At 31.4% G+C, this 23,422-nt stretch overlaps 2 protein-coding genes and 1 non-coding gene across 3 annotated transcripts; all 3 read right to left on the bottom strand.

Moving 5' to 3' along the window:
* Positions 1–1,190: 1,190 nt before the first annotated feature.
* Positions 1,191–6,612, bottom strand: LOC112690975 (RNA polymerase-associated protein CTR9 homolog). Its single transcript, XM_025565079.1, has 7 exons — positions 6,534–6,612; positions 2,662–2,895; positions 2,020–2,595; positions 1,843–1,961; positions 1,703–1,775; positions 1,435–1,613; positions 1,191–1,372 (listed from the first exon to the last, which is right to left on the bottom strand). The coding sequence occupies exons 1-4, from the start codon at positions 6,534–6,536 to the stop codon at positions 1,899–1,901; spliced, it is 876 nt and encodes a 291-aa protein (XP_025420864.1). The 5' UTR covers positions 6,537–6,612; the 3' UTR covers positions 1,191–1,372; positions 1,435–1,613; positions 1,703–1,775; positions 1,843–1,898.
* Positions 5,683–5,755, bottom strand: Trnan-guu. The gene has a single exon. It is a non-coding gene; the product is annotated as a tRNA-Asn (tRNA).
* Positions 6,613–7,507: 895 nt separating the features above from the next.
* Positions 7,508–12,419, bottom strand: LOC112690976 (leucine-rich repeat and immunoglobulin-like domain-containing nogo receptor-interacting protein 2). Its single transcript, XM_025565080.1, has 3 exons — positions 12,369–12,419; positions 11,338–11,507; positions 7,508–8,135 (listed from the first exon to the last, which is right to left on the bottom strand). The coding sequence occupies exons 2-3, from the start codon at positions 11,350–11,352 to the stop codon at positions 7,923–7,925; spliced, it is 228 nt and encodes a 75-aa protein (XP_025420865.1). The 5' UTR covers positions 11,353–11,507; positions 12,369–12,419; the 3' UTR covers positions 7,508–7,922.
* Positions 12,420–23,422: the final 11,003 nt, after the last annotated feature.

The following is a 23,422-nucleotide window of genomic DNA, read 5'->3' as shown; positions in this document are numbered from 1 at the left end:
CATAGAAATCAATACTAGATCGCGTAGCTAAATAAATGACTATTTATAAATTCGATGAAATCCAATCACATTTTTAGACGCGTGCATAGGTTAGTCCCACCTTTAGCAAATAACGAGCCTTAATTTATAATCATTTTTTAATAAAACTACCCAATAGTTCCGTGATATGGTTGATAAAACAGACTTTGTATTATGTATTATAATAATAATTATATGTTAAACAAGTATCAAAATCAAACTAGTTTATATTTACTATAAATATTATAATGGAAATTTGTTTATTTCTACATACATACTTGTATTTATATACATTCATTTACGAGTCTTAACCATTCACAAATTTTTGTTTCGTTTTATTATTTTATAACTAACCAATAATTGAGGTTAACCCTGCATATATAAACGGAACAAAACTTCCAACTACTCTTAAATGTATTAGTTAACCAATTTAATATTTTTACTTATGTTTTGCATATGAGAATCTATATGTATCTAAGAGTGTGCTGTAACGAAAAAGTTATTAACATTCTACATCATAAATATATCACGGATAAAACTAACTTCATAACTCCATATCAATACGATTATTTAAATTTATCTTAAAATTAAAAATTAAAATGTAATGGTTTTAATTAATATAACTAAAAAAAGTTAATGCAATATATTTACCAATAAATTAATAATTTTTCTAGTGAGAACAATAATGATAATAGACGGTTAAAATATTTTACTTCATAATATAACTAAAGTACGAGAAAATGTTTAAGAATAAAATTATTAATAATAATAATAGTATGATGTTGCAAAAAATAACTATAACAATAAAATGAAATATTTGTTAATTATAACAATCAGTGTTACAAATATAAAATGTAAATCATAAAACATAACTAATTAAAAATATAATAATTAAGTTTATAAAATAATACTAATTATGAAGAAATTTAAATAAAACTAATAAAAATGAAAACATTTGACCATTACAGTATTTAACAATTATATATACATATTTTACACCAGAATATAATTAAAATACATTTGTATCATAAATTAGTAATTAATTATATAAATTCATTTACAAATTAAATTTTAATACTTGTAACATACGATATAGCATTATAGAAGTATTATTAATTAAAAACACTTAGAATATTTTATATTAATACTCTTAATATGTTTCGGATCCTACATGTTGATTAATTCTTTGTAAATTTCTCAAAACTGCTCAAGATATTCATAGGATTCGGCTAAATAAAAGTGAACCTCAAAACTTATTTTCATAAAGTATTCATTTGAGTAATTTGAATATTTTTCCTTTGCCAATTTCATACACATTTCTAATGTAGAATGACATTCATCATATTTTCCAAACCTTTAAATGAAACAAAAGTTAAAGTATAATTAGTTAAATTAGGTTTTTAACACGAACCATACTTTTCGTATAGGCCAGCGATGGCGAGACGAATTCCAATTGAACGTTTGGTTTCTTTACCGAGGCTTATTGAACTCATGATTTTATCATAAATCGGAGTTAGCGTTTTTAAACTTGAATCTAAAGCTATCAAACTTCATTGCATCCAAGCTTCTGAATCGTCTGCCAACTTATTTAGTACCTAAATTATTGAAAATAAGTCAAAAATTATAAATAGTTTTGAAAAACAAAAATTAAATTATTTTATAATGATTTGCTAAACTTGCATACAATAGACAAAGGATTTTTTAGTCTTCATAAAGCTCGGATTCACTTGAAAATTTTTTTCGAAGCTTTCTTGAACCTAATATATATAAAATTACACAAATATACATCTAATCAGACTGCGTTGATGTCAATATAGTCATTACTTTCTCCTTGTCAGATTTTATAAGACATATTTTATCAATACCACAATACAAATATTTTACATAAGACGTGCGAAAAAAACTGCTTGATTATAATAATGAAATGCTTGTTGAACATTACCCTAAAGTATTGAATGTGTTAAAACCATATTATTGTATAAAAATAACAAATTACATTACCTTGTTTTCAGCGATTTTACCAAGTAGGTTATAACTTTTAGTTAATTGATAAAAATCACTTGATCTCCGTATGACAAATTCAGCATATCTTTCAGATGTAGCATAGTTTTCTTTAGTAAAATAATCGAAAGCAATCGTATTGAGAGTTTCCGTTTTGATAGTATAAATGCTACATTCTTTTGAAAATTGTACACATAACTCATTAGCAAATGGTAATGATTCGTTTTCGGTTAATTTCGTAATTGCAAGACCAACTAATGCATCGACATGCATCGAATTTGATTTTAAAACTAGTTCAAACATTAATCGTGCTTGTTTTAATTTGCCTAGTTTCAAATAACAGTGTGCTATTTGTAATCGAATATTTGCAGAATCCGCATGTTTGCGAAATTCGGAACGCAATAATTTTTGATCCTGTGTAATAAATCGTCTGCAAGCAGCTTCGTTAAGATCACTAGACAGTGCAGGTGATATATGATTCAATGAATGTTTAATTGTTGAAGTAAATATTCGATTAGCATCTGCCAAAGTGTTATTTTCTAATAAGCTTATATAGGCCCTGCCTAGTAAATGATTCTGAAAACAATTTAAATTATTATTATACGTTTTGTAAATATTTAAATATAATCATTGTTATTTTACCATGTGATTCATATGTATTTTGTCCGCCATTGAGTAAAGATCTATAATACGGTCAAAAATCTCATCACGTACATTTAAATTGCGTTCCTTCTTAGCTTGTATAACATATCTTGCAGCTGATAGGTCTATACCGTTGATTACATTAATTTCACTTTGAGAAACTTCCAAAGCGGCATTTTCAGGGGGAATATCCAACACCTCAGCCGTGGCAGATGCATTTCTTTGACGTTGTAACTACATATCATTGAGATAAAACATTAAAATGGACCATAATATTATTATTTATGCGTAAAGTATACACCATTATTATTATGTATTCTGATATTGCATAAAATAAATAAATAATTAGTGTAAAATATTTATATTTTTGGAGGTACAAATTACACTGTTAAATTAGGTACTCATCTGGACTATTGAATGCTTAAGCAGACGAGTAGTTAATTTAAATTAACTATCAACACATGTAGATACACGAAAATATTAAAAATATATGATCATACGAGATCCGGCTAAACGTAAACTAGAATTACATTTTTTTGTCTTTTAGATTAAAATATGAATAAATTTGTTATTATATCTAAAAGGTTACTTCTCACAAAGCCTATTCCGTTTCTTAACATCGCAAATAACAATTTCCTAATCTTAATATAACTAGAACTGTACAATCAAGTTTTATCAATTAATTTATACGAGTTATTTAAGTGTTGCATTAATCTTTTAACAATATTTTAAAATTAATCTTTATCATATAATATGCTCAACATATTAGTTTAATAATTCAAAATCATGATGTAAATTCAACTTAAAGAGAAATCTTTACAACATTTTATATAACAATGTTGAAAGCCATAACTTTAAAAATATTTTTATCTCAATTTTTTTGTATTAAATTAATTTTATAAATTGAGTAAATTATACTATAGGTAAATATATTTTGAATATAAAGCATCAATAAAATACATTCTATAAATATTTTCGTGGAGTTTTTTGCGTGTTGAATATAATACGTAATTAACAGATTTAAAATGTATGCATTATTAATTAAAATAATCTAATACTATTATTTTACGTTTATAGTAAAGAATATACACATAGGTAAGTGTGGTTATAACTATTGAATATAAAACCAATTATGTAGGATTTCTATCAAAAAATATTTTGAACGAAATACGGATAATGGATTTCATCCTCAACTTCTATTCTATAGTTTTTAATATTTTCTTGATAAGTAAAAATCTATAAATTAATAATTGAATTATTTTCATAATTAAAAATATTTCAAACATTTTTGGTTAATCTAATTAATGTTAATTTGAATACTCGCTGTATGTTTCGAGTTGCCATAATTTATAGAATAACAACCAAATTATTATAAAAAAATACTACCGAAAAAAACATAATCATATAATTTAAAATCGTTAGAATACTCGATTTTTTCCGAACTTAATTTTTTCATACTTATTTAACTTCTTTGCGGCTTTAAGGAAGTTTATATTTATTAATAATAACTTCAAATCTTATGAAAGATCTTAAATATTATTTTTACGTTATACGAGTAAGTATTGAAATTGAAAATAATTAGTAACTATAAAAAAAATTCATAAGGCCTTCTGTGTATGCAATTTAGAAAATTTTTGATAGTTTTTACACTGCTCGATGAATTGCATTAGTATTATTCATATTCAGGGCCGTTAAGAGTAGGGGGTCAACGGGACCATTTTTCCCCAGGCCCCATTGTTGGAATATATTTTAGGGGGCCCCCATAAAGTCTAGATGTATCATAATTAATAATAAAGCCTCGATTACATTGAGCAATTTTACACGCTGCGTGTCGGAAATTAAAGTCGCGCGCGTGTGAACGTGTAGTTACTTGTCCGATTACATTGAGCGATTAAATTATAAATAATATGAATAATATTCAGTTCTATTATGTAAGTATGTAGTGCAGTACATGAATTTAAATGAGCTTGATTGGTTAAGGTTTGGAAAAATACGTTTGTAAGAATTTTGTTATTCTCAGTGAGTATTTTGTGTATCATATCTTATTATTATGGTCGGAGGACCCCAAATTTTATTTTGTCCCTAGCCCCGAAAAACCTTGGGACGGTCCTGTTCATATTCACTACTATTGTAATGAAAACACTACTGTAAAGGGGATTTTTTATTAAACTATTATAAACTATTAACTGATCCTACGAATGAAGATATAAAATTATATAACTTATAATAACATAGCATACTAAAACAAAACAAAATAATACATTATTATCAAATCAGTGGGACTCAGTGCAGATTTTTTCATGGGGCCCTAGAATTTACTGTCGTAAAACCGTAATCATATGTCATATAACTCCATTGAAGATGATTATTTATTGAATATACGTAGTGTAGTTATGCGTTTAAAAACATGATACTTCAAATTCACGATAAGTAAAAACAATAATACCCAAATATGGTTTTCTTAACAATATATAAAATAATAAAGTATTCAAAAATATATAAAATCTTTATACTACTAAACAATTTAATCTTTATGAATGCATTTTCTCTAATAATTGATACATTTTTATTCATATACTTTCCTTCTGTTAGAATGGATTTTCTTATTTAATAGGTTGCTAATATCCTATTTGTCATTTTATAAAATGCATAGTTATTAAATGAATTATTTAAATTAATTACTCACTACGAATCATAATTTTTTTTTTTTGTTAACACATAAATATAATTATATTGATAACAATAACACGGTGCTAAATAATAATACCATTTTAAATGTAATATTATTACATATGGCCTGGTTTTAAGATATACTAAGAACATTTAAAAAATTACTCTTAACACCCCCCCCCCCCCAGAAAAAAATTGTATCCACGCCACGGATGATAAATTATATTTGTTTGGCTTTAGTCAGTAAAATATTAAGAATACCTAACTAATGTCATGTAATTCAATAATTCTCAGTTTTTTAATATAAAACGTAAAATAAATATAAAGAGTAGTGCGGTCGAAAAAAATAATCGCCCCCGGGTGGGTTCGAACCACCAACCTTTCGGTTAACAGCCGAACGCGCTAACCATTGCGCCACGGAGGCTACTTGCATAGTAATGGGAGAAATAAGTTATTTAAAAATAGTCACAGCAAATTTAAAATCAATTTTGTGTAAAACGTATATTTACGTACTGATATATAATATATCCTAATAAACAATTATGTTATCAAATTTATTCTTCAGAAAGTGGTACTAATATAACATGATATGAATCTTTCTAATACTTCATCCTAAAATGTCCAATTATCCATGTATATATGGATATAAAATACCTATAGACTAGCGATTCCCAAAGTTTTAGCGATGCAGCTTGACGTTTTTTCCTACACACCCGTTGCATAAAAATCTGTCGTCTCAACCTAGCTTTACAAACATTTTAAGCGTACTACCCTCACAAAAAAAAAGTTACTTAAAGAAATATTTATGCACGCTTGATGTTAAGAAACAGAATAGGGAGATTTCTTAGCGGCAATGCCCGGCGCGTGGAATAAACTGAATATTTTCAAATTCCTTATATATAGTTATATATTCATTAAATTGTTTTAAAATCTTAAAATCTTATAAGCATACATACAAATGAAATTTACTTATCAAAACATAATAAATAAGTGTTAAAATATTAAAAAAAAATTTAATGATTTTGACGTTTTCCCTCCCAACAGGATATTATAGGAAGACTTAAGAGCGAGAATTGAGAAACAAAAGTTTCGATCACGTATATTTTGTAAAATAATGGAGAAAAATAAATTCTATATACGGTAGTAGAAAAGCACACTTGACAACAATAATTAGGAATACCGATATTAATTGGGTTACTGACCATATTGGATGATGTTTTTTGTCAATGCAATTCGACGATCGGATGTTTCCAATAGCACTCGAACGATGAACGTACTCGCAGACGCATCAAAACGTTAATGATGGACGTACGATAGTTGTGACGGTTTTCAATTGCAACGCGGTGCATTACTGCACGACAACATGGCGTGCGATTGGAAGGGCGTATGTTATCGAACGACGCGTCGACTACGGTATAAAAAGGATTCGACAAACTTGTACACCGTGTTTTATGTATACAAACATGCTTAGGGTTGAGCAGTGTCGTTACAATGACTAACGCTAATATTATGTTCAACTAAACCGGTTGTTTCTGTTTATTTTATTTTTTTTTTATTTTTTACGATGTCTCGAAATATAGGAATAGATAGAAGCGAACTATAATAAAGTCGAGTATACAAGGAGAACGCATACATATGACGCACGCGCATACCGACACACACACACACACACACACACACACGTACGCCCTCCGGGCACACACGCACACACACACGTATGCAAGTGAGCATATACACTCACACATCGATGTATTATTTTAACAGAAATATTTCGAATGTTGTTCAAACGTTTTACGTTCTTGATAAATGTTTAATTTAACGGATACGATGGCCGATATGAATCATAAATAATCCGTATTTCAAAATGCCCTCTTTCGGGAGTGAAAGAGAGTCAAGCATAGAATGTGTTTCAAAAATGTATATGTAATAGTTTATCGTACCTACGGTTAGTTATCGTAATAATTTATTTATTTTTAAACAACGCCTGGGTTTAGTCATCGGTTATTCGGTTTCGATATATTTGACTGTCCCTCGATCATTTGTTAATATCGATCTATCAATGTTTTCTATAAAAAATACCGCATTGGTTTACAAATAACATTAATTATATTTTGTATAAGCATAAATTGCATGATTATTGTTTGTTAAATGACTAGCAAGATTAGACTTTAATTGATATTAAAAGAAAATAATCCATGTTGAATATTCTAATGACTATTTCAACTAGAACGGCTCGGTTAGGTTAGGCGGTTCCGGTTCCGGTTGGCGACCAGACACGGCGGCATACCGAACACTTGGATTTTATGGTTGCGCGTCCATTTAACGGCACTCAGGCATCGGCAACAGGACTCGGGTCGCTGGAACAGCGTGGTGCAGCCTGTAACATTGAGCCAGGACAACCGGCACGTGGCCGCCAGTGACCGGGTCCAGGTCGTTCAGCAGCTCATTGCCGGACACGTCCAGCTCGACCAGACTGGGCATCACGTCCAGTGCCAGGTACTTGGCCAGGCTGCAGCTGCTCAGTTTCAAAACCTGCAGCCCGACAGCGCGCGATAGCTGGTCCATGCGCTTTATCGGGTTCATATTCAAGTTCAAGTTAACCAGCGACTTGGGCAACCGGCCAGCACCTCGTGCAACGCGTTGCCCAATAGGTCCACGAACTCCAGCTTGTCCAGCACCGACAGTGACCCGGGTTTGATCGTTTGCACCATATTGTCCGACAACAGCAGCTCTTTGATCTTCGGGTACATGACGAAGCTGCCGTTGTCCAGCTTGGCGATGCGATTGTTCTGCAGTTTCAATATCTAAAAAAAAACACACGACCATAACGTTATTTCAATTATACTGAGCATTGTTTACTTGTTCACCTTACTATCCTATTGCATTCAAACGCAAGAAAAAAAAATACACTATTCGTTGAAGTATACTCGCCGGTGATCAAAATTGACTGTAAAATTGACCGTAGGCTGTGCAGCTAGAATCTTATGGAGATCGATTTGATTTACGAATTTACGACGTGCGTTTGATAAATATAGGTGATTAAGAAAACAACGTGCTGCGGTATGTTGCGGGGTCGATATACATTGCCACGAATTTCACAACTATTTTTTATTTTAAATATCAATGTTTATATTAGACAACTTATCGATATGATAATATGTAATATTAAGTAATAATTAATCAGAACCAATTGATAAAAATATTAATAACGAATTCGAAATACGATATAATGTAATGCAATTAAAAGGGTTTTGGTAATAAAAGTTATACGAACCGCCAATCACGTACATACACATTGAATTGCATTAATTTTTGATATTTCTGGTTTTTCGTAATATTTAACAGACATTATCCTATTTTTATTCCTATATGATAGCGAACAATTAGCAGACCTAAAGACCAATGCAACACTATATTCTTACTTCAAAACCACTCCGCGAATGTGTCGCCCGAATCTTTGTACTCCGTTGGTGGTTTTCTAAGATATCGTACACGGCGACATCGCCGCGTAGAAATATTTTCGTTTGTGATTGTCGCGAGACGGGCAGAACGGACGATAATTATGAAATTATTAGATCATTACGTAAACGAATCGTATTTGTATGTACGGACTGAGTCAAATAGGTTTAAATTTTAATTTGTACTTATTACTAAAGAAAAATAAACGTGAATACATGAATTACAACTTATTTGACCAAAAAGTCGAGTATTATTACATTCGTATTGTTGTATGATATTGAATTGAATCCATGCTACTTTTATGTGTTTGAATTGAATGCCGGGTATTATCTTAATGCCTTTGAATTGAGTCCGTATACATATCATAACTATCATAACTATATACATATATAAACGGTAACAACTTGAACCTCACGCATCACGTTGTACCGAATACAAAACAATAATTTCTATATTCGTTAATGGCTCAGTAGGATATATACATCGAAAACCAAACAATCGTAATGAATACTTCGAGAACACACAATTGAAATATAATTTTTCAGCAAGTACTAATCGGAGTACTAACTTTTTTTCATAACATAATATCTGATACTTTTTGTTGTGCATAGGTATTTAGTCATTTTTTTGTACACAAATGTATGCATATTTGTGTATTTTATAGAGCTGGAAGCCCCTAACACAAATAATAATCATAATAACTGACAATATTTGTTTCTATATTCTTTAACTTGCCAATATTGGCCAAAAATATATTTTTGTAAATTAAAAACATGGTTAAGATCAAGAATAGGCCAGCATAGACTAACAGGTTTGGCTTTGCTGCATGTGCTTAAAAATACTCATATTATTGTATCCATTCATGAAACAATCAACAAATTTGCCAAAATGTAAAAAAGAAATTTGGATTTTGTTATTTGACTACTTACCAACCTTATGTTTTCTACTTAGATATTTGTTAAATTAAGTTACCTATCTTAATTATTTTTTAAAGTTTCTAAAAAATAATCAATAAGTACTATTACTACTATGATTATTTGTTGTTTTTTTTATACAGGATTCAGACTGAAGGTACAATTTTAATATAAGAACTATTTGTGTTGTTATTATTAATACTTATTTTATATGCAGTAGGTTTTAAATATATTTATTAAATAAATATTTAATTCAATTTAATACTTGTATTTTAATTTATTCACTTGAATGAACAACAGGAACATGAGCTGTAGGTAATGAATCAAAGTCGTACCCAGGATTTTTTTAGGATGGAAGTTCAAAATTTTTATTTTATCTGTTCTCTAATTACAATTATAGTTTAATTCAATACCAACAAATTACTGTTAATAACTATAGTAATAGTCACAATTGTTATACACACATCAAAAATATTCTTCACAAAGGTTTACTATAATAGGTAGGTACTATAATTTGAAATCAATTTTTATTTGGTAGTAAAATGTTATAAAAAAATACATTCTTTAATTAACAATAAAAAATAATATTAAAAAAGCCCTATAAATTAAACATGGTTTATACATTAAAGGTATATTATATGATCTATAAACTTTGAAGATAACGAGAAATTAAAATACACTATATACTATTTACTATTAAACCATTGAGTATGTAAAAATTTCAATGGGAAGGTCCGGACACGAACCCCTCCCTTGGGTACGCTCTTGTAATGAACCGTAAATTATTTTGTATTAAAGAAAAATAAGTTTCGCCCCCTTCATGGCCTCAACTCAAATACGCCCTAGACTCAACTCCGTTAACCTAAAAATATTTGCTGGACTTAACTCCGATAACGAAAAAATATTTGCGGAATTCAACTCAATATTTCCGGTATTGTTTACTATACAGGTCACGAGAATAAATATCCATTTGGTGTGCATTTTTTTTCCTAAATACTTAAAATCAAGACCAAAATTCAAGTAGGAGGGCATCATGCGAGTTTATTTTTATGTCTTAGAAACGACGAATATACATTAACAATATGTATGTCGTGTATAATAGCCAAAATATGTATCAAAGTTCAAATCGTCATAAAATAAATATCGTAGGTTCGGATCTTTATATATTATAAGAAAACAAATAAAATAAATTACATTTTTAAAATATCGGCTGCAAAATGCTTTACGGGGGATCTAGCACAAATGTATATAGGTATTTACCATTTTATTTAGAAATAATGGACATTTATCGAGTATTATTTTTGGTTCGATTCGATGATAAACGAACAAATATTTTTTCGTGAAATATAAAACGTAAGTGTAGCAGATGCCCAATTGGTTCCAAAAATATTAATAAGAAACGCATGTATAGTTGAGTTTGAATTTTAAAAATTACTTTGGCAAAACAATATGAATAGATCTCTTTTGATAGCATTTATACGAGAAATAAAGTCAATAACTAGCATTAATTTTATTCAAATGGCTGTGGTACGTTAATTTATTGAATATCAATCGAATTTCAATCATCCAATTTAGATGTAAATTATTATATCTATTAAAATAAACATTTATAACTATAACTATTATAACAAACCTGAACTTCTGACATTATGTTGTCAGATATTGTTTTAAGTTTTTGCCCGTTGGCACCGTGGCAATTAGCAATGAGCAATTCATTTTTTTTAGAATATTTGCTTCTAAATACAATACTGCTGGTATTGCTGGTACCCTCAGCCTCGAAAAATAAAAACAAACTAACAAACACTGAAACATAGTACAATTGTATCATAGTTAAGTATCATGTAAATTAAAATTGAACTACTGTTTGCTGAGTAGGAGTGACACGAATTATAAAGGGAAAATCGAAACAACGTAAGCCGAACGAATATTAGATAATTTTTTTTTTTTAGTATATTTTCAACAAAGTTCATAATTTATTATTCACTAAAAATTCAAATACTCGATTGTTATAGGTAGTATCATTGTATATTATTTATTGGTAACCGTCAAATCATTAAAGTTTTTAAATTTTTTTTCGAGTATTCGTGAAGAGAGTAGTGTTATGTATAGTTGAAGATAAATCGTTTAAATTATTTGGTCACTAAACAGTATATTTTTGATGATTTAGCATATACATGTTTTAATTGACTTTTTAAATACCGGGCAATACATTTTTAATTCAAAACCGATCGTACTTTTAAATATAACAACACTCTAGGCTATGCAATTATATATTTATTTGTATATACGAATCACGCATGTATTTTTATTAAAAATTTTATATTTTCAAATATCCAAGTCATAAGCCATTAATAGGAATATAATATGCAATTCCGATAATCGTGAACAAAACAAATGTTTTTGTACGGAACTAACGAAAATACACGATTAATTCTTTGCCTGGTGGACCCTGTCTCCAACAATTGATAAATTAACAAAGAACTTACAGCAATGACCCAAAAATAAATATGATTGAAAATGATTTTACATGCAACGTTGTCATATCATTTATTATCTATCATTTAACAAATATTCTTGAAAAAAGTCATATAAATATGTTTAAAAAATTTAAAAAAAGTAGAATTATAAAAATATATAATAAATATGTAATAACAAATGTGTTACCTATAAATTAGTTATAGCGGGATAGCGTATCCAACATACTCTAAATACTTCTTGTGTCCTTACGTTTCCGAATAAAACGATATTTATTACTATATAATAATACTAGATCTTCACCTCGTTCACTTCATATAATTTTAATTTTATTAAATTCCATTACTTGATGAATAGAAATATGCTACGTATTATATTTTATAAACTGACGAATATTTCGTTGATGTTTGTGAGACGACTACAACGCCTGTAGGTGACTCCTATTGATAGTATATAATATTTAAGCGACTATTAGCATCCGGTTAATCCGATAAACGTCCGATTAATATTATCTATATTAATCGTTCAGCCAATATGTATATGATAACGATCATAATATTTAAGCAACTATTAACATCCGGTTAGTCCGATAAACGTCCGATTAATATTATCTGTATTAATCGTTCAGCCAATATGTATATGATAACTATCATCTATATTATCTATATATAAATATAATCACTGTTAGATGAAGCATCATGTATGTGTATACAACCATGTGTATGCATTTGTGTGTATATTTATGTATGTGTGAAGACAACTATATCACCGAATTATGGGCATTATTAGAGTTTGGTTGTATGAAATGTGGCTTAACATTTTTAATATTTATCGCCTTAAATTGTCAGGTGAAATTTGAAGTTCATTATTGTCAAAATTGTTATGCAGTAAACACAAGTTTTTTCAAGATTCACCCGATAGGGGGAACGAAGGTTTATATTTTATTTAGAAAATAATATACATCATCACATATACTTTAAGTGTAATCTACGTATGTACATTTCAAGCTGAGTAAATATTGATTTCGAATACAAATGATAATTACTCCCAGCGGTCATTAAGTTCTTATAAATTATTAACGAATGCCCTAAATCCGCCTTTTATATAAACGTTTGTAAATATCAGAAACCAAGTAAATTAAAATAATTAATAGTCCATTATAAATGACCTACTTAAAAATAATATTTAAATACTGAATAAACTATTATCATGAGTCACATATTACACGCCTAATAGTAATTAGAAAAGAAATGTTTGGATTTTCGTAGAACTTATAGATCATTACCAAAAAAATCGAAAAATAATTTACCATTCCAACTACATTGAATTTACGATTAATTAATTATAAAATGTTTTCAAAACTTTACAATCATGTTAATCTGCTATATTTTGTTATAAAAATTCATAAAATTTTCAATTTCCTCGTTAATACTATAAAATTGTACCTAAGATATAATATACTAATATATAAGTTAAAAATAAAATTTTGTAATTCAAAGAATTTTTACTACACAATATAAGTTATTTAGTACTTGACGTATTATTGTTTTGAATCATTCGAATGAATTTTTGTTTTGACTTTAAATTTTAAATTTGCCCACATTTTTTATTTTTATTTTTTTTATTTTTTGGCGAAAATTACAAAATTAAAAGAAATTTGTTGCTTTCAATTTATCCAACCTATTTAGAAAATGTTTGCGTATTTATCGGACTACATGCCTCAGATTCGTTTCCTGAAAGCAATCAAGCATTGATTTCGAGTTTAATGCATTTTCATCCAACGTTTTTAGACATTGGTCCACGCACGTCGAAACCAAACACGGTAATTTTTGGCATAACGAGAAACTGAAAAACAACTGCGTGACGTCATGATGAGTGAATAAGTGTAAACAAACCGTCTACGTTATAAATCGCTTGATTGATTTTTAAAAATTTATTTTTTTCATCCTCATCCTTAGGATTTGTTGTGTGTGAAGGCCAAATGCATAAATGTAAATTTAATACATCCGGTAGAACTAAAATAAATTATAATATATATTTTAAATTTCGTGAAAAATTACGCTCGCATCGTTCGTCGACATCGCTGCGCTGCCGTCTTTACACCGCCGGGCCAGCAGCGTAGCTCATCACAAACCATACTTCTTGAAATTTACCCAGCACCCGGAACCAATCTTTTACGCGTCTGAAATTTACCAGTAAATAAATACACATCAGATTACATGGAATATTAGTAACGTCGCGATAATCCGTAGGATAATTTGGAAATTTGGAAATGGATCGTTCGGGTTACCGATACGTTCAAATTACCTATGACTCAAAAAAATTCAATTTTGTTCCAATTCATACTCGTGTTTTGAAATTTATTTTTACCCACACACAATTGAAAAACACAATGAAAATAATTGAGTTTATTGTTATCATATATGTATATCTAATTACACACCATTAAACGGGCATGTAAAATATTGAACTAATTTTTTATTGATGCGTAGACGTATAGAAAGTGGCAATTGCATACCCCGAATGGTTATGGAAATGATAATTTATATTCTTATTTCATGGGAACTGCTATTATTCTTCGATTTTGTAACTTTTTTGCGTACTCTGAACACTAAGTCTGGCTACTGCCATTGATTACCATACAGTATAAACTTATGATTATTCTATAATCAACGGGGCTGTAACAAGAAAGGGGGGGGGCTAGAGGAGCCTACGCCCTGGGCACAATTCCTGGGAGAGCGCGAAAATGAAAAAATGTAAATTTTATACTATTACTTATAAGTAAAATAATATTATGTATTTATATATTTACTTATATAATTTATAAATATTATTATGTTATATCTATGAATCTAATTATAATAATTATAAGTAGATTCAAAAAATAATAGTATAAAAATTATTTTTATGTATATTTATATTTTAATAAGTTATGGATTAAAAAAAAATTAACCAACGCTTACATAATTATAAGGAAAAATTATTATTTATATAGCGTTTATAAAAAATATTCAGTTTTTTGTGAGTTTTTTTAAATTAAAATACATAATGCCGCCTTTTGAAGTTTCGGCCCGAGCACAATATTTGGTTGTTACTGCTCTGATAATCAATGATACTACTATTATCGATTTGTTTCTCTTTTTGTCGTTATTAGCTCGCGTTAACAAAAAGTCCATCACGTGCTGCTATCTGTCGGTGACTGTCGTGCGAACGTGGACCACCGGTCCTTGGCCTACCACTACGGATCACTATTACGTGTTGCCGCTCCGTTGCTACTTTGATTTCGCACCAACACGAACCATCCCACTGTCGCTGCCAGTACGTTGCAGCGATATCTCTCCGCGTCGCGCACCAACTCTGTCCAAAGCCATCTCACCACCACCCACCATCACTGTACCACTCCGACCGTGACCAGTGCGTCGACGCTACATAACCGCCTCTCCACCGCCAATCCATTGTTGCGTTCACGCGCGTCTTCGCGTTGCTATATCGCTGCATTGCTGCCCATCCGCCGCCATTATACCCCGACCGAACCGCGCCGCCGCCGTTGCTTACCGCCTTTCTATCGCATTACATGTTACTATTGAACTTGTAGGACGTCAGTTTTACTGAAACGGCGACCGTCGCCGAAATTACAAAAATGGTGTTTCCAACGAAATAACTGTTTATAGGTTTTATATTTTATGGCCTTATATTTATAACAATAAATATAGAAAACGCTATAACATATTTTTAATAAAAATACAAATATTTCTGTACATTGTTAAAAGTAATTATTTACGAGCACTCTTAAAGTCTCCCCTGACGAGCCGGGGCGGCTGCACACATACTCGTATGTGTGGTCAAAATTCGAATTCCAATGCATACGTGACATTTTATTGTTAAGTACTGCGTAGGAGCCCTGCAGGAGTCGGCGTTCAAAGGAAAAAAAATAACGAGGGTTATGTGCAACATCCGAGAGGGTATGGTAAATTATCTACGCATACGCATCGGTTTTTGAGTTTGTGAAATGCGTTTGTGTCGGCATCACAAGCGGACAAAAGCGTAAAAGAGCAGGTTTCACCTTGGACATATTTTATGGCGACGGCGCGGTGGGTCTACGTAGCACAATTTGTATATAATATATTATGTTCCGGCGCTGTTTCGGTCGGGACAGGGTAGTTTACCCTTGGAGCCGAAGACCCCGGCCATAAATGTGTACAATGTGATACATGATGTATTGTAAGAAAAATACTGAAAGCCACTTATTTATTATCGCCTGCGATCGACCGAAACGCCTCCTCGGACCTCGTCATTATGTATCTACAACCTTCTTTTCATCCCTTACTTTGTGCGCAAGACCGCGGGGTACCGAGATTCCGATAACATCGGGTTCTCATTGATTTGGGTTTACAATTATTTTATCAAGGCCAAAATATAAAATATTTTTGAATAAAGTTATTTTTGTAAATTAAGCTTTATTTAAAACGTTTAATATGTTGAAGAACATTTGATTTAACATGACATTTTATTGTTTTATTTATAATTATGATAACGATGCAAAAATTAAAAATGGTAATTTATTTGATTATTTTCCTAATATGTGTTTAAACCAAACATTTTATTAAAATATTTTCCTTTGGTAGTGGGAACGAAAAATTGAAAAAAGAAAAAACTTAATTTTGCAACAAGCGCTATTCAAGATTATTATCTACCAAGTATTTTTTTTTTCTAGAAGAACCTCTACTGCATCAATGGAAATATGCAGTCGATCAAAATTCTTAGTATTCATAATAATATTTAGTGTGTATATTTTTAGTTACATTAAGTATTTAACGTATCTTATTTGTAGTTATAGATTCCGAATGATACTCCAGGGAGCTATTAGTTTTACCTTAATGTGTGTTTTTATATTTCGTGTCAGTCAACAAGGCCAACAGGGTTAATGACACAATATTATGCAATACTATACGAGCACTATATACGGTGTTATTGTTATTCATTGTTCTGCGTACCATTTTTCATTTATCTTTCCTTAAATTTAGATGTACACTTACATACACACACACACACACACATACGCGCGCACGCGCGAACTATATTTTGAAAATTTACTCAGCACTCGAAACTAATATTATCCGCGTGTGAAACCACTCTCGATTGAACATCGTTTTTTTGATAGATACGTGAAATTTACACGAAAAATACGAGCCCCTTACAACCGTGGACATACGAATTTGTTCGATTTCCGTGTCGGTTTCGTCATATATTTTTATATAAAACGACCAAATATCAAATTCTACGACCACACAATTACATGAACAAATAAACTCATAAATCATAAATGATAATAATAATAAATAACTATACATCTGCGCTGAGATAGCCATGGATAACAAGCGATAGACTTGGATACAGATTTGTATATTAAAATTATCGTTAATTTATATACCGACCACGAACAGTTTATTTATACCCATGACATATACATTTGTAAACAACTAGATAGCTATATGCATGTAATATTTATAACGACAACAGCGCCTAGTTGTGTGAGCACAATTGTCCCCATCTGGCGAGTAGTGAGGCTGTATACTAGTGATGGGTCGTTCACGAACGAATCGTTACTTTTGAACGAGTCTAGAGGAGGAACGAAACAGAACGATTTCACCTACACGTTCCTTCTAGGTTCATAGGTCCAAAATCAAATCGTTTCATATTCGTGATTCGTATCATGCACCGATTACGCACTATTCGTGCGAATCCAGAAAGGAGGGAATCGTTCCGATCGCACTTACTCGGTTCTTTTAGATGCAACATTTCTACCAACTAATTGTTCTACATTTGTATTTTGTACGATATGAGTATTATCACAAGATAAAGGCATTTATTAATAATAAAAGTAAGTTCAATAGCACAGTGACCGGTGATGCACTTTTATACCACAGATGTTGACCGCTCGAATTCGCAACTACTTTCCAGGTCGACAATGCCATTATTGAGACGGTGAAGGCAGCACTATCAAGAGGAGTGTACAGTGATTAGGTTCTGTGCGGGCACACACATAAGTAATGATAACAAAAAGTATCGAAAGGAACGATGGAACGAGTCATTTGGAATCGTTCCTTTTGTGGACCTGCAACGAAAGGAACGATTCACCAAAAAGAACAAAATATCCCATCACTATTGTAAACAATTTAATTTACCCAGCGGCCAACGAGCGGCAAAACGTCGCCGTTTCCAACGACATCTCGCGTATGGATTATTCGCGTTAATTTTACGTATTGTATGAGCGGGCGTAGACGGTTCTCGCCACAGATATATACGTAATAACTTATTACTTATAACTAAAAGTAATATTATGTATTTATGTATTTACTTATATAACTTATAAATTTAATTATGTTATACCTATGTACATACTTATAACTATAATGTATATTTATATTTTAATAAGTTATAGATATAAATACAATTAACGAACTCTTATATAATTATAAAGAAATTATATTGTCTTTAAAAAATATTCGATTTTTTTAGTGAATTTTTTTTATAAATTAAAATACTTAAGGACGCATTTTGAAGTTTCACCCCGGACGTAATATTTAATTGCTACGGCCCTGCTCGCATACATAATTATAAGCGACGGCGGCTGCCGACTCCAACTGGCCTTTATCGATAGTAGCGGTTAACTGTTGATTACCACTATCATATTATTAAATATCGTAGGGTCATCGGTACAACGTGTGCATTGATGTTTCCATCGCAGTCCAAGCGTACGGAACGCGTGTTTATAAATGTTTACCGAACCCATCCATGTGAACGGCCTTAAATATTCCAAAGTGTTGCTTATACATTTGCAGCTGAATTCTAATACTTATATCTAATTTATATATTATTTGAATAATAAAAAAAATTTGCAGTTGATATTCGAAAATCTCAATACCAAATATAAAGTATACAAACGTTTTTTTAACTTTCGAGAATTACAAGTGAGGTGGTGCCTCACTTGCTTCATCCCCAAAACCGCTAAGGGTGCCCTGTAGCTAAATTTAATCTCCATGCTTCCAATGGACATTTACATAGCAATCATCGCGGATTTGTCTTTCATATTTCAGTCAGAATCCGCTCCGTATATAAATAAATAGCAAATGCTATTTAAAAAATCGCAACCGTTCATGGCTGATCAGAATAGACAGCGGCGTACATTATATTTTATCTTGGATGTGGAGAATGAAATTTTGAACATAGTTTTTATCATATATCAAAATCAAGATTTTTTTTATACCTCCTAGAGCCAAAAATTAAAATTTTCATGATTTCATCGCAATTTGATATATACTACATATATATATATGTATTACAATTTTCATGATAAGTATATATTTCTTTCTGGCTATTTCAAAAAAAATTTTTTTTTTTTTTAGTACTAGGAAAATCAGTCCCCCCATTTTTGTGCTACTGAATATATTTATACTAAACTAGGATTGGTATTCTGATGTATATCTTATAAGTGTATATTCGATAGCCAATATTTTAACTTATATGTGTCCGTATATATATGTATATATATACCATATGTATTATGTATGGCATGTACCATACATAATTTCAGTTAAATAGTTTTAAGATATTCTTTTTGTTATATTGTAGTTAATAGAACAATTATAATTAATTTTCAATTAAAAAATGTATTGATGTTTTGTATTTCGATGACTGTAAACTTTGCAGGACTCTGTATTTGTTCATTGTGTGTGTAGGTAATGCACCTGAATAAACAATATTATTCATGGGTCGAGGGTGTTTAAAAATATATATCATAAGCGTAGACTTAAGTGGCCGAGGGGGCACAACAAATTTTTAAATCATGAGACTTTTTTTTTTAAACATGAATAATAAAAATACATTTAAAACTCAAATAAAAACACGTACATTGTACTACTGTATAAAAGTATACGGTACTCTAATGAAACTATCGGTAGGTAATGAGTATAGATCACATGCCTTTTATTATCCTGGCATGTTTTGTTGGAGGCACATTCCACGGGGGGCCAGTTCCCATCCGGCCCTTCCCATAAACACGCCTATGACATGTATATATATATATATACGAACAATGCGCATAATGCGGTGATATGGTTGCCATCACACATGTATACACATATAAAAGAATACGCATGGTTGTACATATAGTTATACGAACAAAATTCAAGTTACTGTACACATTATTGTACATTTTATTCTTGAAATGATTTAATGTATCAGCTACAAAATGTTACTGAGCGTATTTTAGAAAGTGATACATTAAAATTCCCAAGAAAAAAATTTGTATTCGTTATGAACATTGCTACTGTATTCACCCTTTTTATAATTAAAATATTCTTGTTTCATGTGGTTACAGTTTCCAAAGGTTATTTCAATGTATACGGTTTCACTATATCAGCATAGACGTTAAACAGTAGGATTGGTAAAGAACAAATTATTAGACTACATAAAACGACCAGCAGATTAACAAATATGTACGTATCCGTCACGTTCATATATATGTACTTCATACAGAATACACGACCACTTAAATCATTTTAAATTAGTTTCTAGTCTAGTTAAATTGGAATTAATCGAGCATTAAAAAGCATTTTTTAATGAACGTTTAATCTGTATTTTTCTTTCTGTTTCTCGTTTTAAAGTAGGTCGTTATCGATGCCTCATTAGTAATAATGGGTTATTTGAATATCGTATCACACACTTACCAATCAATTACAAATACCATACATCGGGTAGACGGAAATATTAAGTTTTCGTATAATTATAGTATAACGATTAACTACAATAATAAAGCCAGACAAATATTTATAAATATATATCATACGCACTAAAATAGTTTATTGCTATACAGCTAATCACTAATAGTCACATTCACGATATGTAAGTATATTTTTCTTGACATTAATAAAACACGCTCTGTGGTGTAGAAAATATTTTATGACATTTGTTTTCCGTCAAAATTGTTTTTTTTCAATTTGTTCTACTTTGATAAAACTTATCGTTTGGACGATGTACTCGTATACAGTAATGGGCAATTTTTGGATATAAATCGATGTTTTGAAATAATTTAAATCGAAATTAAAAGAATAATACAAATAAAAAAATTGATTCACTTTATATGTGGTTTTTTTTTTTTAATCAATTTGAAACTTAAGGCTGGGGCCACTAAGTACGCGCGTTGCGACGGACGTACTATTTAACGCGCGCACTTGAGCGGGCACACGAGCGTCGATATGACGTCCGTTAAAAATTTGTTATTATTTTTTGTATAAAGTATACACACGTGGACGGGTGGTTAGAAACGTCTGGTTAACGTGCGTACTGCGTACGAAAGTGCGCCCGTGTGACCACGCAGCTGACGTTCACATTTAAAAACGATACAAATTTAATTTTGGCGTTGATATTTTCGACGTCCGTTGTACGTGCGTCGAAGAGATAATACGTCGATAAAATTTGACGTCCGTATTAACGTGCGTTATTTTTAACGTGCGTTACTCGTGTGTCTGCTCCCATCACCGATAGTATAGTCCTACGACGTGCGTCAAAAAGTACGTGCGTATCGACGCATTTTGTACGCTCGTGTGGCCCTAGCCTAAAATTGCAAAACTAAACAGTTTAAGAATATTGACTATTATCGTTTTTCCTCGTAGACTTCTAATTAATAGTAACTACACCAGTTTGTGTAAAGATAAAAAAAAATTTAATTAATGAAATAATAATGTTAAAGAAACTCGCATATATCAGACTGTGCATAGGTCATAGAGATTAACATTATGAAATAATTCAAACCATCTAAACCAGTGGTTATCGACCTGTGTGCCGCAATAAATTTATAAATTGTTTAATAAATATGTTTTTATCAGTATTTTATTATCGATATTTGGTGAAAACTGATCGAATTAATTGTAGATACATTTAATATTATTAATTGTAAGTATGCCCGTAGCAGCTTTCTCGATCGATCAACTGTATAAAGTCATACATTGAAACGCAAGCGGTCGCAGTGGTGATCGATAGCGAATCGGAAAAGAAGCGGGAACCCACTTGCGCGTCATCGGAGCGACGAGGGAACGCCCGTTGACGGAGACGGTTAGTGAACGTGCAACAACGACGCGGTGGTGGAGCGGTGGTGGTTACGCCGGCGCTGTTCGGTCGTAGTGTAGTGGTCGGTGGTGGTGAGGTAATTCGCGGTATCGACGGAGTGCGGTAGCGGCGGAGAGATGGCACGCACCATAACGGCGGTGGGTTTGCGCCGCGGTGCGTTCGACCGGTTCCGGACCAGGAACGACCCGGAACGGAGCGACGGAGCGATGGCACGCCCATGCGCGGATGAGAACGGCACGCCCGGACGCTCACGCTCGCTGTTCGTCAGCGTGCCCATAGCGAGCCGCGACCTCGAGACTCACTGCACTCGTTAGCCGCTCGCGACGACCGCCGATAGGTGGCAGCACCTGATGGACCGCGATCGCGTCGCGCGCAACAACGGTGATGGAACGATTTCTATGTACGAAAAAACGAGTACAACGCGTTCGGGTACATAATTTCTTTTATCCAAACATTTAGAACGCGTTCGGGTAGGGACTAAAATCGTGTGCAGTACGACACGCTTTGTGTACAAATAGTACGTAAAAATGTCTTCTTCGTCACTAGATGAACTCGACATTTTAAAAAGGTAACCAAAAAATCCAGTAAACGTCAGTAAATGACTGATAATCGAATAATACACAAATAACGATAATAATAACCGCACAACAATCGCATCGTATGCGCCCAGGGAGCGGATCTAGGTGGGGGGGGGGTTCAGCTGACCCACAGTTAATATTTGTTGACAAAATTGGCCTCTTGGAAATTTTTTTCTCTTTTTAGACCTTGATTTGGACTCTTGGACAATTGACCCATCGGAGTTACTTAAAAAATGAATGCCATGTATATTAAAAATTTTAAATTTTTCAATTCATAATTTATATTTTAAATTATATCGTTTTAGTAGAAATTTAAGTAAATCATATTTAATTCCGTACGTTTGTTGCCCTAATAAAATTAGATTATATTTATTAATCGTAAATAAGTCGTTATCGGTGGTATCACTAATTCTAAAATGTAATATAAATATACTTATACACTTTTATGAGTATATTGTGTTTTTTTTTTTTTACAAGGTATTAATTTTTAGTTTAGTTTCATCCAGTGGCGGTCAAATGATTTTGTCATGGGGGGGG

Source organism: Sipha flava, unplaced genomic scaffold (assembly GCF_003268045.1).
Source record: "Sipha flava isolate LNK unplaced genomic scaffold, YSA_version1 539_pilon_pilon, whole genome shotgun sequence".
Classification (NCBI taxonomy): domain Eukaryota; kingdom Metazoa; phylum Arthropoda; class Insecta; order Hemiptera; family Aphididae; genus Sipha; species Sipha flava.
Note: the sequence above shows the minus strand (reverse complement) of the source record. Positions and strands in the feature narration are given on the sequence as shown.

Bases quoted from the DNA above. Each gene is read 5' to 3' on its own strand.
- LOC112690975 (XM_025565079.1), bottom strand. The intron at 2,596-2,661 runs GTAAAATAACAA...AATTGTTTTCAG, and splicing joins AAATACATATGAATCACATG to AATCATTTACTAGGCAGGGC. The intron at 1,962-2,019 runs GTAATGTAATTT...TCAATACTTTAG, and splicing joins GTAAAATCGCTGAAAACAAG to GGTAATGTTCAACAAGCATT.